General features: G+C 38.0%; 1 protein-coding gene across 1 annotated transcript; it reads left to right on the top strand.

Moving 5' to 3' along the window:
• Window positions 1-3,020: 3,020 nt before the first annotated feature.
• TMEM100 (transmembrane protein 100) lies at window positions 3,021-12,583 on the top strand. The gene is made up of 3 exons (XM_034412486.3): window positions 3,021-4,646; window positions 5,035-5,187; window positions 9,912-12,583. Exon 3 carries the CDS (start codon window positions 9,949-9,951, stop codon window positions 10,381-10,383), a length of 435 nt encoding a protein of 144 aa, XP_034268377.1. The 5' UTR covers window positions 3,021-4,646; window positions 5,035-5,187; window positions 9,912-9,948; the 3' UTR covers window positions 10,384-12,583.
• Window positions 12,584-15,392: the final 2,809 nt, after the last annotated feature.

Here is a 15,392-nt window from a genome sequence, read left to right as displayed (position 1 = left end):
TTTATTTCTTTTCTCATAATATTAAGGTTGTACAGTACATGATATTTTGGGAGTTAAAACTATTTCAGTGGAAGAGAGTTTATTTCTGAGTAAGAACATATAGCAGCTCCTTATAGTTACTAATAAATGCTATATTCAGTAAGGTTTTTCAGTCCTGATTCATCATTAATATTACTGTGTTTTATTTACTTTAAAGTATCCAGCCTTGAGCATTCCTGGAAGCCATAACTTTCTTTTTAATCTTCTTTCCACAAAATGTCAGAGTTAATACTTAACAGTTCTTTTACTTTTTTTTCAATTCTTCAAATAATCTGGGGCCATATTTCATCTGGGATTGGGATCTGGTAAAATATTGTATAAACAACTCCCCCCCCCCCCCACCTGCTATAGCAACTTCTGCTAAACATCACTAAAGATGACAAGTGGATTGATAGTAGTCAGGATGTAGATTGTAGAAGTACCTAAAAGATTTGCAATTTAGCTAAGTAAAGATAAGTAGAGATAGAGAAAATATTGGAGGCGAAAAAGAATGAGTAAAGAAAGGTTTACAAAAACACACTGGAATTGTTTTCTCTGGCATGAAAGATCAAAGGGGAAAGTTGTTTTTGCAAGAAGATAATTCCCCAGTACAGGCTCTGTTCCTAAACTCTCTCATGCTTCAAAAGTTGCAAGCCTTGTTCAACCAAAGATGGGAAGAACATTAACAGTGCTACTAGGATATGGAGTATCATACCTCTTTCAAGAAAGAAACGACAATCCTGTTGTCTCTTTCCACCCTTGGGCAGAGAAATATGTCTTCAGAAAAACCGAAAAAATTAGGAAATATTGAAATGAGGATCTCATGGCAGGAGGGATGAGGAAAAAGATCAAAAGATAATTTCCTAGTGTGATCCTCTCCAAGTTTCTTTGGTTCATATCAGTGAGACTTTGCTTCAGAATAATTCTTAGTTTTAAGTTTGCTCTATATAAAATGTGATCTTTATAAATGCATACAAGCATATGAATTTGAACTGATACAGTTAGAATAGAATAGGAGATACAAGTACGGAATCACAAGTATATCTATTTATTCTCCTCTTGATCAGAATTAATAACTTTTTTAAAAAAAAATTATACTGGAGTTGATTAGATGAGCAAAGTTTACATGTTTTGCTTGTATGATTTTGATTATTTTTGAATATTTCATGCAGACACTGGGTCAGGCTCATAGTTTGGGTCAGACTCATACAAAATTCTACTTAGTGATGCTGTGAATTAAACTCAATGTTTTGTGCATTCAAACTATGTACTGTACCACAGAATAATGGCCCTCCTCTTTAGTTTTCAGAATGTGGTAAAAGCTGCCAAACAATTCAATATTTGGCCTAACCTTCTGCATGTTCCATGATAGTTGTGGGTGTGTACTTCAGTACATTATAGATCTATCTGGCTTTCCCTCCAATGTCCTCTGTTCTGCAGTAGTGCTAAATCAGACATCACAAGTCAGGGCAAATGTGCTTTTTTTTGCCCTCACCATAGGTTCAATTGACTGGCCCAAGAGTATTCAAGGAGCTTTGTAGCCAAGTGAGGATTGGCTGAATGACTGTCTGGATGACTGTCCAGAAGCTGTTCAGGAGCTCAGCTATTTCAGCATTCTATAGGTACATCGTAAATAATATGTACACAAATGCACCTCACCTACTAAGACTTCTGGTCATGTATCCTTTATACTTGAGAATCAGCTTCTAATAAGTTGTCTTGGAATAAACTGTAGGTATTTCAGTCCTCCCTTAGACCTCTGCTGGATGTAGCTCGACTCAGGGGTGGTAAAAGCCATGTATGAATATGAAGAGACAGAAAATTATTCAACCTTAGTTGTTATATCCCATTCTGTGCTTTTGTTTGAGTCAAGTTTGTCTTTGGTGATACTCTTAGGTTGTTGTAATATTAAGAAATTGTTTTAACTGGAATGGCAGGACCATAAAATCAATTTGTTTAATTAAAATATTTCGCAGAATATTGGAGTATATCTCATAAATATATGGCCTGGCCTAAATCTTCCCCTCTTTTAAATTTAAATTTTAAATTTTAAATACAAATTTTAATTTGTTATGGGGTATTTTAAAATTCAGCCAAATTATTTAATTCGTTTTAATCTATTTTAAATTTTGTATCTTTGTGTTTTATCTTCTGGCTGTTCACCGCCCTGAGTCCTTCGGGAGAAGGGCGGTATAGAAATTTAATAAAATAAATTGAAATAAATAAAATAAATAAAATGTGTTTAGATAGAAAATAATGTAGGTAATAATGTATATAGCACAGTGGTGAGTTTCAACCGGTGTTACAACCCGTTCGCTTCATGCACATGCTCCGTGCAAGGGCATTGCATTTCAGAACAGCTGAGACGCAGCCATTCGCTCTGCAACGCCTATCAGCTGAGCTAAAAATGAAAGAATATAGGTAGGTATAGCGCAGGAGCAGGTGAGAGGGTCCAGTTGACAGTCGGAGCGAACTGGTTTGCTCTCACCTCATCATCGCCGCTACCAGCTCGCCAGAACTGGGGCGAACTGGTAGAAACCCACCACTAATAGAGCAACACCTAGACAATTCAAAAAGTCTGGCATTAGATCCACATTCCCCTTATAGCAGTTGCCACACAGCCACACTTAGCAATCTTCTCAGATAAGAGCAGCCCACAGGTAGGAAATATACATCTTCCTCATTTGACTGATCCAGTCAGCTAGCTAGCAGGGACATTATAAATATGAAATGTCATAACTGATACCCGAAAAGAGTTGATCCTTCAAAAAAGAGAAAGAGATGGTCTTTTAGGGAGCTGTGATTTTATCTGCCCTTCAGAAGCATAAATGTTGTACCTTTAAATCTAACCTGTGGAAAAACTATTCTTTGCTTTGGGAGAGCATGCACTAAAATTGGAATTCGTTGAACATGTCTAGTCCTAAATTTCATCAATCTTTCAATATAAGAACTTTATACCAGGTCAGATAATCTGTCTGTTTAGCTCAGGATTTGTTGTTGTTGTTTTTAAGAAAGTTCTGAAAGGTTTTGGAAATAGAGATCTTTCATATAACTTTTTGCCTAATCCTTGAAATATGAAAGAGAAGTTAGGATAGATTATTAGTGTGCAAAGCCGCAATCTATGCATTCAGACCTTTTCCTCAAGGAGCCAAGATCTCTAAAGGTTTTGTAAATCTGAATCTCCTTCTGCTAAACTGAATGTGAATTTTGTGTGTGAAAAAGTGAGAGAGGGGGAAAGAGCAAGAGAGAGAGGGCACACAAGAACTTTTAAGTGCTTAATAACCCCTAAACATAAAGCTAGTTATGGGATGAGGACCATCCCTATTGCCCATGAATTACAATCTTCAAAATAACATGTGCACTTCCTTTTCTATACTGCTATTGCAGATGTCTTACTGCCATATAGCAACATCCATGGGCAAGTGTTGTCCAGATGTGTGTACTACATTTCCCATCACTATAAGCCAGGGGCTACCCTAGCTGCAAACTATGAGAGTTATACCCGATGCATCTGAAAATACCAACTGGAGTCACATTGCTTGCGAAAATTCAGCCTTGTAATAAGGCAACATGGCTTTGATAAACCATGTTGCAAAAGAAAATATTTCAACGTTACTATTCAAGGCTGTGTTTTTGAATACATCATTGACAATTACAGTGAGGATATCTGTCATCAGAAAACAGGATCAGCCCAGCGTGGTATTTTGATCCAATGCAAGTAGTATGTAGGCAGTTATCCCTCTATCTCTTCCTCACATTTCTTGCTAGCCCTAGTCTGAAGCCTTGGCCTGCAGTGTTGAACTAGCCAAAGTGTCCTCTAGAGCCGTTCAGGCAGAGGAAAGGAATGTTGAGTAAGCTTAGTAGCAGATCTTTTGCAGGTTCAGAAGGTTAACCTGACTGCCTTGTGGTTTCACAGCTGTTGCTCTAGCTGACGCTGCTTTGGCTCTTCCTTGCTTAGGGAAATCATGGAAAGTGTCAATCTGGGATGTAGCTGTTAGAATGCAGGTGTTCAAGAAAGTTTGTCATTTTAAATGGGATCAACCTGAAAGATAACAGAGAGGAGGGTTGCCTTTTTTTCCTCTTCTATACACTGAAACTGACAAGATCTTGCTTTCAAGACTGAGCAGGACAACCATTTGTCTCCATACCTGAAGCAACAAGCTGATTTAGCAAGCTAAGAATTGAACAATGAGGGACACAGATCTTTCTAACCTCACCATAACCTAAGATAATGTGGAAGAACAGGATGACAGGCTGAGAAATTGGCATCCTGCTCCTCGGCTTCTCTCACCTGAAGTAGTTATTTATTTTCCTTAAGGACAGGGCTGCATATAGGTAGGTTCTACCTCACAGAGAGAAATGCAAGTGTTTTATTTTGAATGCTGTATGAAGAGAAGCTGCTCAAGTGATTTGTGTTTCCTGTTCCCTCTGGATCGCTGTCATATTCGAGGCCTCTCTGGTCAGATGAGCCAGGCTGAAAAAATTCTTTGGAGCAGTTGATGAGGAACAAACAAGGATGAAGTTACCAGATCAAATGGCATAAATAATGGAGCTTCTAGAGCTCTGGTGTCTATTCTGTGGAATTCTAATCTGGTGGGCTGAATGATGTTGAACTCTTCCAAAGAAAGGTAATTCCCCTGAAAAGGGAAATAACTGGTAGTGCTTACTTCCTGATTTTTAAAAAACATTTTAACAGCAGGATTTAATTAACAAAAATTCCTCAAAACTGGTTGTGTTATTCTTTTTAATTTGATTGATGTATGTGCTTGTTTGTCAAATATTGCCCTACCTTAAGAGCTATTAGCTGTAGTCTGACTAATACATTTTGCACTGCACTCTTTATTTAATAAACAGAAATCCTGAAATATATATATATACATATACTATTTATGTGTGTGTGTGTGTATGTATATATATGAAAAAAAGCTTATGCTGTTGCTTATATTGAATATTTCTATCATTTATGTTAACTTCATCCTTTTGCAGTTATCATTCTATCCAATTTCTTTTCTCTAGGTCCCACTATAGAGTATCTGGTTTTCACAGGAAAAAACAACACAAACGATTAAAAGCCCTCAATTTTTGCTGTTCATTAATTGCTTTGGAGAATAAAAGTCTGATTCACCGTTGCTTACCAAATCAAGCCATGATAAATGTTTTACAGAAGAGGTAGGTGGAAGCTAGCTCTTGCTTGTGTGCATGAACAATGATAAATTATTATGGTCTTAGATCAGAAATAAAAGTGCCTCAGTATAACTCAATATCTGAAGAAATAAATACAAATGTATCATTCAATAGGCTTTTTAAACATGTTTGTTAAGATGAACAATCTCTGCCCCAAATTTATCCATTTATGTTATAGTACAATATTTGATTTGTACAATCCTAACTTGTATTCTATCACAAGGAAATTTTTGTCGTTCTTTGGATTTGAAGAAATTTTGATATTAGGGGGGTGTTCACATTTGCCCCATGGAAGAGGAAAAATATAGAACCATGCATTTGCAAAAAAGAGAAAGGAAGAATGCATTATAAGTCATATTTAAAGAGTGAAACAGTGACACTCCAATGCGTGTTTTATCTTGATTTTCTCACTATCAATTGTTAAACAGTAATCTTTCTGGAGAGGAATAACTTTTGCTTAGAAAACTGCAGAACATGACATACATTGATGATGCTGAACGGATAATAAGTTAATAAAAATATTGAGGCCTCTGTGTTTAAGGATACTTTTAGTTTTCTCAACTGAAGAAGTGACAGCAGTATTGCTATGGATAGTAAAGATGATATGGTATAATAGCTAACTCAAGTTTTTTTATTGTGGTATGCAATAGACATATGACACTTCCACTGTAATTAAACCAGATCTATCATAACAGGGTATCCAAGAGATTATCCTATTGACAACCAAGCCTGTAATCTCTAGGTTTGTTTTTAGGTTAACCTCATAGCCTGTATTGCTCACTTTGAGAGTTGACTGGTATTCTTTTTTCTTCTTTAGAAAGCAAAACGTTATTCATTTTTATTTGCTTTTTAAAAGATCAGATACACAGAAACTTATTTGCCAAAGATATTGAAGAGCTACTACCAGAATAGATGGATAATCTATGAGTCACAGCCCCAACTCGTGTAGGAGTTCATGTATTAGACTTGATGATTGCTTGGAACAAATGTGATATATAAATGTTAACATCTGCCCTTTAATGTGGTCAGATAACTCTCTAATTGCTATGAATCTGACCAGTACTACCAAACAGGAGGATAGGCTCATTTGATTGGCCTGGCCCAAGAACATAATGGATCCACTTGGTTTCCAAAGAATACCTGGGAGGGATTTCTAAACACTGGTGGATCTCTGTGCTGAAGTGTTGCTCTCCAGCTGGAAATACTTGGACAGCTGCAGCTTTGCATAGAATTGCACCTAGGCGGCCTCTTCCTGAACACCAGTTCATGAGAACTCCTTGGATTACTGAGAAGCTCCAGGATTACTGAGAAGCTCCAGGATTACTGAGAAGCTCCAGGAAGTGAAACAGCAGAGACACCTAAAGCCACATCAGAAAAAGACAAAGAGCAAACCTTTTTGGATCTTATAAGAGTGTAGCTTGATCTTACATGTGCTAATATGAGTGCTAAAATATCTATTATTGATCCATAGTTTGCTATTCAGTGACCTGTTTAAAGTTACCCTTACCATATTAAGTAAAGATGAGAAAAATAAAATAAAATCCATTTGGAATTTGGTGATAAATAGGCAGATCCTACTGAGGTAACTAAGAGTGTTCCTTGCAAGGTTAATCCAGAGAGTTTGTTTCTTTTGGTTCTGAGAAAGTGGATAATGTTCTTCACAGTATTGGCTCTGACCCTTGTGGTTTGGGTGCCTGTCTTTCTGCTTGGTGACAGTCTCCAAGGAGCTATCAGGTGACGGGCTGGGTAGTGGTTAATACACCCTTGAGAGAGGCAGTAGTACTCCCTATCTTTAGAAAGGTAGTATTGCACCTTTTTAAGAAGCAATATAATCTAGCTATATTGAATAACTGTTGTCCAGTCTCTAACATTCTCATTTTAGGGAAGGATATTGATAAGATTGAAGAATAGTGGAGGAAATAGATTGTCTAGATGCTTTTTTAGTCTTATTTCAGGCCTGTAAATGAGCCTGGGATAGTGAAAGTGTGACGCTCATGGTATTGCTGTACCTTTATATGGCTTTTGAGACCTCTGTTTATTGTAGCCCGACTTCAAGAGTTAGGTGTAAGGGACATTATTTTATTGTGGTTTTGAACGGGAGTTTTCAGTCAGTAATAATACTTGATACTTTACCCCTTCTATTTAATATCTATATGAAGCTGCTGCAGAGGATATTCATTGGCATAGAGTCACATATCATCAGTATGCTGATGATGCTTATCTTGACATTGGGCTGAACAAGAAGTCTTGTCCTAGTCCTTGAAAGTTAATTAGGATCTGATAAAGAAAGCTCAATCCTGACAAGGTAGCAAGGACATGGAGAATTTTCAGTACCAGAGACATATACTTCCTTTTTTTAGAACTGGCTCATAATCTGACAGTCCCTCTGGACCTCCAGTTTCTGACAAAGAGCCAACGGCAAATGTGACCAGGTTACATCTGGTATGTCAGATGATCTCAAGACTGGCAGACATTATTCTGTCTCACTTGTAGCTTAGCCACTTATTACGGAATTACTGCAATATATGTGGGGCTTCCCTTGAAGAGCATCCAGAAGCTTAGATTGATTCAGAATGCATTGACTGCATTAGCTTGAATAGTGGCAAATAGTGGCATAAAATTTTTAAATTTTATATTGTATGTTTTATCTTTGGCTGTTCACCGCCTGAGTCCTTCGGGAGAAGGGCAGTATATAAATCCAAATAAACCTAAATCTAAACCTAAAATATTTTAATGCTGAGATTATTCCTAATTAGGGTATAAATAAGGGTGTTGGTCCAACTGGGTATTTGATTCTGCTATCTTAAATTGGAAATATTTTTCTCCTTCTGCTTACTTCTTTTCCACTGAGTTTTTCGGGCTGGCTAGGGAAAGTCCCAGTGCTTTTGTAAAAGCCAGAATTAGCAGGTGTTGTAAACATTCATGCTCCCTGCTTTTCTTCTATCTGGAAGGAAATGACTGTTTGCAAATGACTGGGAGAAGACTGCACATACAAACAGTAGGGGATCAGTTTGTCTTTTGTGAGCTGTGCAGTCTAGTAGCCTGAAAAATCACAAATAATTTTCATTGTTGTATTGCTGGAAACTGCCTTAAGGTTTGGAAAGGCCCAGAGTAAATGTTTTCAATAAATAAAAGATACCTGCAAAGTATATGGTAGTTAGTTCTATGGAGGCTATGGACCTGAATAAGTTAAAACGTGACAGTTTTACATCAACTCTTTCTCTTTTTTTCCTTGATTTCAGTGGGATCAGTAAAGACAAAAACAAATTTTATGTGATGATCATAGATCAACCCATATTTCTTTAATTGTTTCAATTAAAGTCTGAATCAGAAACTTCAGGTTCAATTAAACTATTCCACAGCAATCACTACAAAAGAACATAATGCTATTATGTTCCTAGTATGTTCTATTAAAAATCCAAACTTGTATAAATAACCTAAAATACGTTAATCAGAATTGGAGCCAATGAAATTTTGTAGACAAGGAACATTCTATATTTGGATTATCACAGCTAACCCAAGCCCTTCCCAACAGTCCTACATAATACATAGTATAAATTAGTATAAAAAAGAGCAATGACCATCAGAAGAAGTGATCTACCACAGTTCATGGAGAAAAAAAGATCTTCAGCAGAGGTTCTTCCCTTCACCTGCTGTCTGATACATTGTGTAACTAGAGACACCTGAGTTTGTATCTTCTTAACTCTGAATGCAAAATACTATAGATGTGCTATGGAGCAAGCTGGAACTATCCCTGACCTATACAGGAGCTGTAGAAGAAATTGCTGGACTTGATACTTTTTTTTTTTTTTTGGTATCTTTCAATATTATGATACCATTTATGCCATAATATTTAGATGGTTCCTAACCTTTTTTTGGCCATGCCCCCACCTAAGCATTTCTAAAATCCTGATCCCCCCCCCCGTGACATAATTCTTAATATTCAAAAAGTGAACTCAGACGGAGGAAGCCTAAAAGGCCATTAACTTGGTTTAAACAAGATTCCAATTGCCCCCATTAAAAATCAAATTGTCCCCCTGTGGGGAATGGGCCCCACATTGGAAACCACTGATTTAGATGAACACCAGTTGCACTTATGTTGAACAATTCCAATGATTGTCCTGTTAACCCTTCAAAAATATTTCCTTATGCCGTTTTTGCTACTCAATCTATACTCTAACACACAATTATTGAATTACAACAAATGAATCACTACAAAATTGTAGTAGAGAAATGTCTTGAGTTTTAAATTAAAAATGTAAAAAACGTAGAAGATGGTTCCGAATTGCATTTGAAAAATTCGTTTTCTCCTAGCTTTCAACATAAGCAAATGACGGAATTTGCCAATTACTCCCCAGGTTAGGAATAATAGCTGTGGGGGGGGGGGAATTATTCCTCTCTCCCAATGGTGATCTGGAAGTGGACTATGGTCTTAACATTATCCAGGAAAGAATAAGGAGGACCAGAGTTATGGCAGATAAGCGGATCCAGGTGATTCTTGGATTTGTTAGGATGCTGCAACGGGTTTCATGTTATTTTAAGACTTTTATGGCTTATAATGCAGTTTATTTTCTCATTTTGAAATGCAATCAACCCTGGGTTAGAAAGGACTCTATGAGTTAAAAAGATGAGGGGCTGCAGATTGTCCATCCTGTTTCTAGAGGTAGTCCAGAAATATTCATGCATTCAAATCCATTTCCTTTTCACAGCTGAAACCTTTCAAACAACACCCAAGCCTCAGCATTGATGCAAGAGAAGCTAGTCAAACATTGCAAGATGACAGATGAGCCTATTAAAGAGATCTTGGGAAGTTCCAAGTGTCCTCAGTGTGCAACGCAGGAGAAAAGCAACAACAATGACTACAGGGTAATAGCTGTCCCTTTAGTGAGCGAATGCCAACTAACGGCTGCTACAGGGGGAGCTGAACTCTCCTGCTACCGCTGTACAATCCCATTTGGGGTGGTGATCCTCATTGCTGGTGTGGTGGTCACTGCAGTGGCATATAGCTTCAACTCCCATGGATCCATCATCTCCGTGTTTGGTTTGATTCTCTTGTCATCTGGACTCTTTTTGCTGGTGTCAAGTGCATTGTGCTGGAAAATCCGCCAGCACCACAAGAAGACCAAGAGGCGTGAAAGCCAGACAGTTCTAGTGGCTAACCAGAGGAACCTGTTTGCTTAAGAACTACATTTAAAAAAAAAAAAAACCCTCTAAAAAAAGACAGAGAGAATGCAATGGGTCACAGTGCACAAATCTATTTATTTTCATTTGGGCTACAGGATGTCTTTTATTAATGACTGTTTGGATTTATCAATGTTAAGTAAACAGTTCTTGCAAAATCAGGAATAATTGGTATCCATTTTATCATAAACTTATTTCAAGGTGAATTAGGTTTAGTAGTTTCTTCCTTCCATTTAGTCTCCTATCGGCATTTACCCCTCTCTCCATTTATATTATAAACTTAAAAGCAAGATAAGCTAAGGTGAGAAAATCTATTATAGTCAAAGATAGCAGTAAGCAATTGATAATGTATATATGCCCATAAGAACAAGGTAATTCTTTGTTAACAGCTGTCTCTTTTCATAGAATTATTTGTTTCAAGTATATATATATATATATATGTAACAAGAGCTTACCTTGAATTACTTTCCTAAGAAGCAACTTTTGAAAGTGATTGGGAAAAGGAGCCTGTGAACAATTCTATCATGGCTAATAGTTGCAAATAAATCTGTGTCACTATAGTAGTAAATAATTCTATATTTTTCTGTCCTACAAAAGGCAGGGAAGCACCTAAACTTTAGCTGTTTTTCTACTCCAGATTTCCCTTGAAAAATCAGCTTCTACCTGTTGTTTACCTTCGTGTGGAACAAAGAGGTCCTGCTGCCTCAGTACCATCTCCCAACTGAAAATAGCAATTTCATTGCATGCTTCATTGATTAGCATGCTTGCTTGATTTACAAAGAGTTGCAAATAAAACAATTCCCTTTTTTCCTTCTCCACCCATTTGGAAAACCCATCTTGAAATGTTATTTGCCTCCCCGTCCTTATGCATTGCCTCTGCTTACTGCCCTCCTCCTCAGCTCCGTCTTCTGCACCAAAGATTTTTTTTGTTGTACTCCAAGTTATTCTGAATGCTTGGATAATGTTGGAAATGTCAGGAAAATTGAGAAGACGATCAGAAAACACCTAAAAGTGCCAAAAGCCTGCTCATGGCTTTCTCCTCCGATTTTGTGGCATTACGTTTTCAATAGATGAAAAGTTTGCATACATGTTTTATCAACTTATTTTTTTAAGGCCTACAGTAGCTGCATTAGTGAATTCTCAGATCACTTCTCTACTCTTGTTTTGTTCCTAAGAAATTTATGGTACTTTTTCAAGAGAAATATTGAACTTTTTAAAATTTTGGGTGCTCAGGGGAGGGGGATTAATACTTAAGACACAAGTTAATCTCTATGCTTATTAGCCCAAAGTAAACAAAATATCTGTATAGCTAAAAGTGACTTTTTTTCTATAAATTTCATTATTATAATGCTCTCATACTTAGCACTTTGGGGTGGTTTTGATATTTTTTTAATGAACTCTTCATTTTAAAAATAATAAACAATTTCTGCTGCTAGAGCTTCACAAGGTTTAGTTATTTCCATTCTGATCTGGTACAGGTAATCCTCTGCTCACGACCACAATTTAGCACAAAATGTATGTTGCTAAGTGAGAAATGTGTTAAGGGAGTTTTGCCCCATTTTATGACTTTTCTTGTCACATTTGTTAACTGAATCACTGTAGTTGTTAAATTAGTAACACGGTTGTTAAGTGAATATGGTATTCCTGTTGACTTTGCTTGTTAGAAGGTTGCAAAAGGTGATCACATGACCTGGGATACTGCAACCATCATAAATGTGAGTCAGATATCAAACATCCGAATATCGATCACATGACCATGGGGATGCTGCAGTGGTCATAAGTGTGAAAAATGATCATAAGTCACTTTTTTCAATGCGGTTGTTAACTTCAAATGGTCACTAAATGAACTGTTGTAAGTCGAGGACTACCTGTACTGATCCATCCCAGAAGACCAGTATGGATATGAGTGATACGAATGCACAGCCAGAGACGACTTCAATGTATTTTGTTCATCCCTGCCCCACTGAAATTCTAAGGAACACGTGAAACTAGAGAGGAAGAACATTAAACTATGCAGATGGAACTTTTATCCAGTCCCTGAAAGCTTGTACAATTATTGATTATTAAGTGCAGTTGAACCTCTAAAAGTCTGCTAATGTTGAACTTTCTCTTCTGCATCTTTATTTAAGAAATGTATGGGGCAGTGTATGCAAAATTTATGTTAAAAACTTAAAATACAATAAAAGATCCTATGAACCAAGCCTAAAGCGGTAAAATTTCAAAAAGATGAAATCAAACACAAATTGAAATAGTAACATGTATACACAAATTAAATGCATTAAATGCAAATAAAATAGTTCTAGCAGATCATTGAATTTAATTCAGAGTGGATGCTAGCCATGTTTCCCTTGTAAACCAAGTGATGCTGTGGCTGTGCTTTCACAGTACCTAGAGGCTGTAGGGGTCTGGATGGGGGACAATAGGCTGCTACTGAACTTTGGTAAGATGGAGTAGTTGTGGAGGTTTTGGATCCAGAGGTTTATCATTGTTAGTTCTGGATGGAGTGGCTCTACTCCAGACAGACCTGACGTGCAACTTGGGGATTTTCCTAGACTCATGACTCCTGCTCAAAGAGCAGGTGGCAATTATGATTAGAAGAACCTTTGCACAATTTGGGGTTGTGTGCCAACTGTACCCTTGTCTGGATTGTGAGGCCCTGTGCTCAGTGACTCATGTTCTGATCATCTGCCATTTGGATCATGGACTCTAATGGAGCTACCCTTGAAGGGTATTCGGAAGCTACAATTTGTTCTGCCTCAGCTCCGGATTCCCAAGGATTGTGACACACACCAACGGTCCTTATCAAAGTTATAACGTACCAAGAATAAACAAAGTCCGGCAAAGGTTGGCAACCAGCCCAGAGAACAAGATACGATAAGACACTCACTCTCACTCTCCAAAATGCTCTGTAATAATTACACATTGTTTCCAGCAAGAAATTACTAACTGCGTGTGACTTAAATAGGCTAAGGGAGTGGCCAATTATCCTCAAACCTTACTCTCGAGGAGACCTCCTCCTCCTGAGTAGCCACTCCTGCCTTTTGGCAGCCCTGTGTGCTTGAGCATTGAAGAGAGGCTCCTCCACTTCGCTCTCTCCACTAGAAGGAGCCTCTGGAGGCCCTGGCTGAGTCTCTGCCTCTGGCACCACATCCTCCTCGCTGTCCAACGCGAGCGCTGGCTGAGCAGGATGCTGGCACGATCCCACACCAGTCTCCTCGTCGTCAGAATCAGCCACGATCCGCACAGGCCTCTGGTGGGCCACAACACAATTGTTCCAGAATACAACAGTACGGACAGTTTTGAGGCTCCTAGAGTAGCACATGTGACATCACTTTGCACTGGCTGCTGATCTGCTTTCAGATAATTCAAGGTGTTGAATTAACTATCTTTAAAACCCTTTATGGCATAGGTCTATGATATCTGAGGAGCCATCTTTCCTCAATGGGTTTGGTTCATTCTCCACACGCTAGTAAAAGTATCCTATTGCGAACCCCATCAGGCAAGGAATTTCAGCTGGGGGGGTCCAGGAGAAAAGTCTTTTCTGTCCCTGCCTTTTGGAACATCTTGCCACTGGAGGTGAGATCTATCCCCCTTCTTCTGGCCTTCAGGAAATGCCTTAAAATTTGGCTATGTCAGTTGGCATAGGAGAAGCTGTTGGCTGAGGGTGACTAGTGTAGTAACAGAGAAGCTCATTGCCTAATTTCGTATACCCTCAGCCTAATTTCAACAGCCTCTTGCAGGAACAAAATTCAGATTTGGGGTAAATGATTTCAACTTTCCCCTGCAGCCTCCTCTCTAGGAGTAAAAGGGCAATAGAGAAACTGAAAAAGGATGCCAGAAACATGATGGCCCTGCTTCACTCACTGTTGCTTTGCCATTGAACTTCACTGATGTAATCTGACTCCCAACCAGACTATGCTTGCAGAGATGTGTTGCTTGGTCAAAAAAAATTTGTCCCCCAAAATACTAAGCATGAACCTCAGATGCATATAAATTCTTGTACCCCAAAACAACCCTTGAGGTGAGAGACAACGTTGGTCTCGGAATTCTGTTTCTTCTATCTCTCTACATGCCAAAGAAGCTGTAATTTGGGGTATGTCCAGGACTTGAGCAAAAGCATCTCAGCCTATTTCCAGTGTTAAGACTCAGTTCTGTGGCATGTTAGCATGTTAAGTAGTAACAACAGAGTCTATCCGATCATGTTCAAAGTGTCATTCCTTCCCCAGTGTGTAAGATTCATCTGGGAATAGACTGAAAGTTTCCAAACTAAAGGATGTGACTTGGGTCATGACATCTTGCACTGTAAGAACGTAATAAAAAAAAAAAAATCCAAGGTGTTTGTGAAATTGGCCATTGTAGTCCTACATTTTAAAGATAGAACCATATGGTTGATTAAGAATCTGCTCTCCTACAGATTTTATTTATTTATTTATTTATTTATTTAATTTGATTTATATGCCGCCCTTCTCCAGAGACTCAGGGCGGCTTACAATGCGCTAAGCAATAAGCAATGGATGTAAACCTGTGGTTCAGTTGTGTATACAACTGAAATGTCCTATTTTTTGTCCAGTAGAATTTGCTTGTAAGTAAATGTGAATAGGATTGCAACTTTTAAATTACGAGTGCTGTAATGCTCTGTGTCTGGAGAACAGGGGTGAAATGTAAAATTTGTTACTACCGGTTCTGTGGGCGTGGCTTGGTGGGGGGGGTAATGTGACTGGGTGGGCGTGGCCAACTTTTTTATTTTTAACTTTTCAAAGCATTTTTTCTGCAAATGCAAAAAAATGCTTTGAAAAGCATCTGCCGATCAGGAACACAGCTGAGATCGTCAGAGCCTTTTCAAAGCATTTTTTTAACCACCTCTTCCGCTGAAGAGGTTTTAGAAAAAAATGCTTTGAAAAGCCTCTGAGATCCCAGCTGAGCCGCGCGATCATCAGAGGCTTTTTTTTAACTTTTAAAAGCATTTTTTTGGTGGAAGAAGTTGTAGAAAAAATACTTTTAAAAGTAAA

This window comes from Pantherophis guttatus, chromosome 2, assembly GCF_059756535.1.
Source record: "Pantherophis guttatus breed Tessera chromosome 2, ASM5975653v1, whole genome shotgun sequence".
NCBI classification, from domain to species: Eukaryota; Metazoa; Chordata; class Lepidosauria; order Squamata; family Colubridae; genus Pantherophis; species Pantherophis guttatus.
Note: the sequence above shows the minus strand (reverse complement) of the source record. Positions and strands in the feature narration are given on the sequence as shown.

What these genes read in the sequence shown, in the direction of transcription:
- TMEM100 (XM_034412486.3), top strand. Translation starts at nt 9,949, where the DNA reads ATGCAAGAGAAGCTAGTCAAACATTGCAAGATGACAGATGAGCCTATT.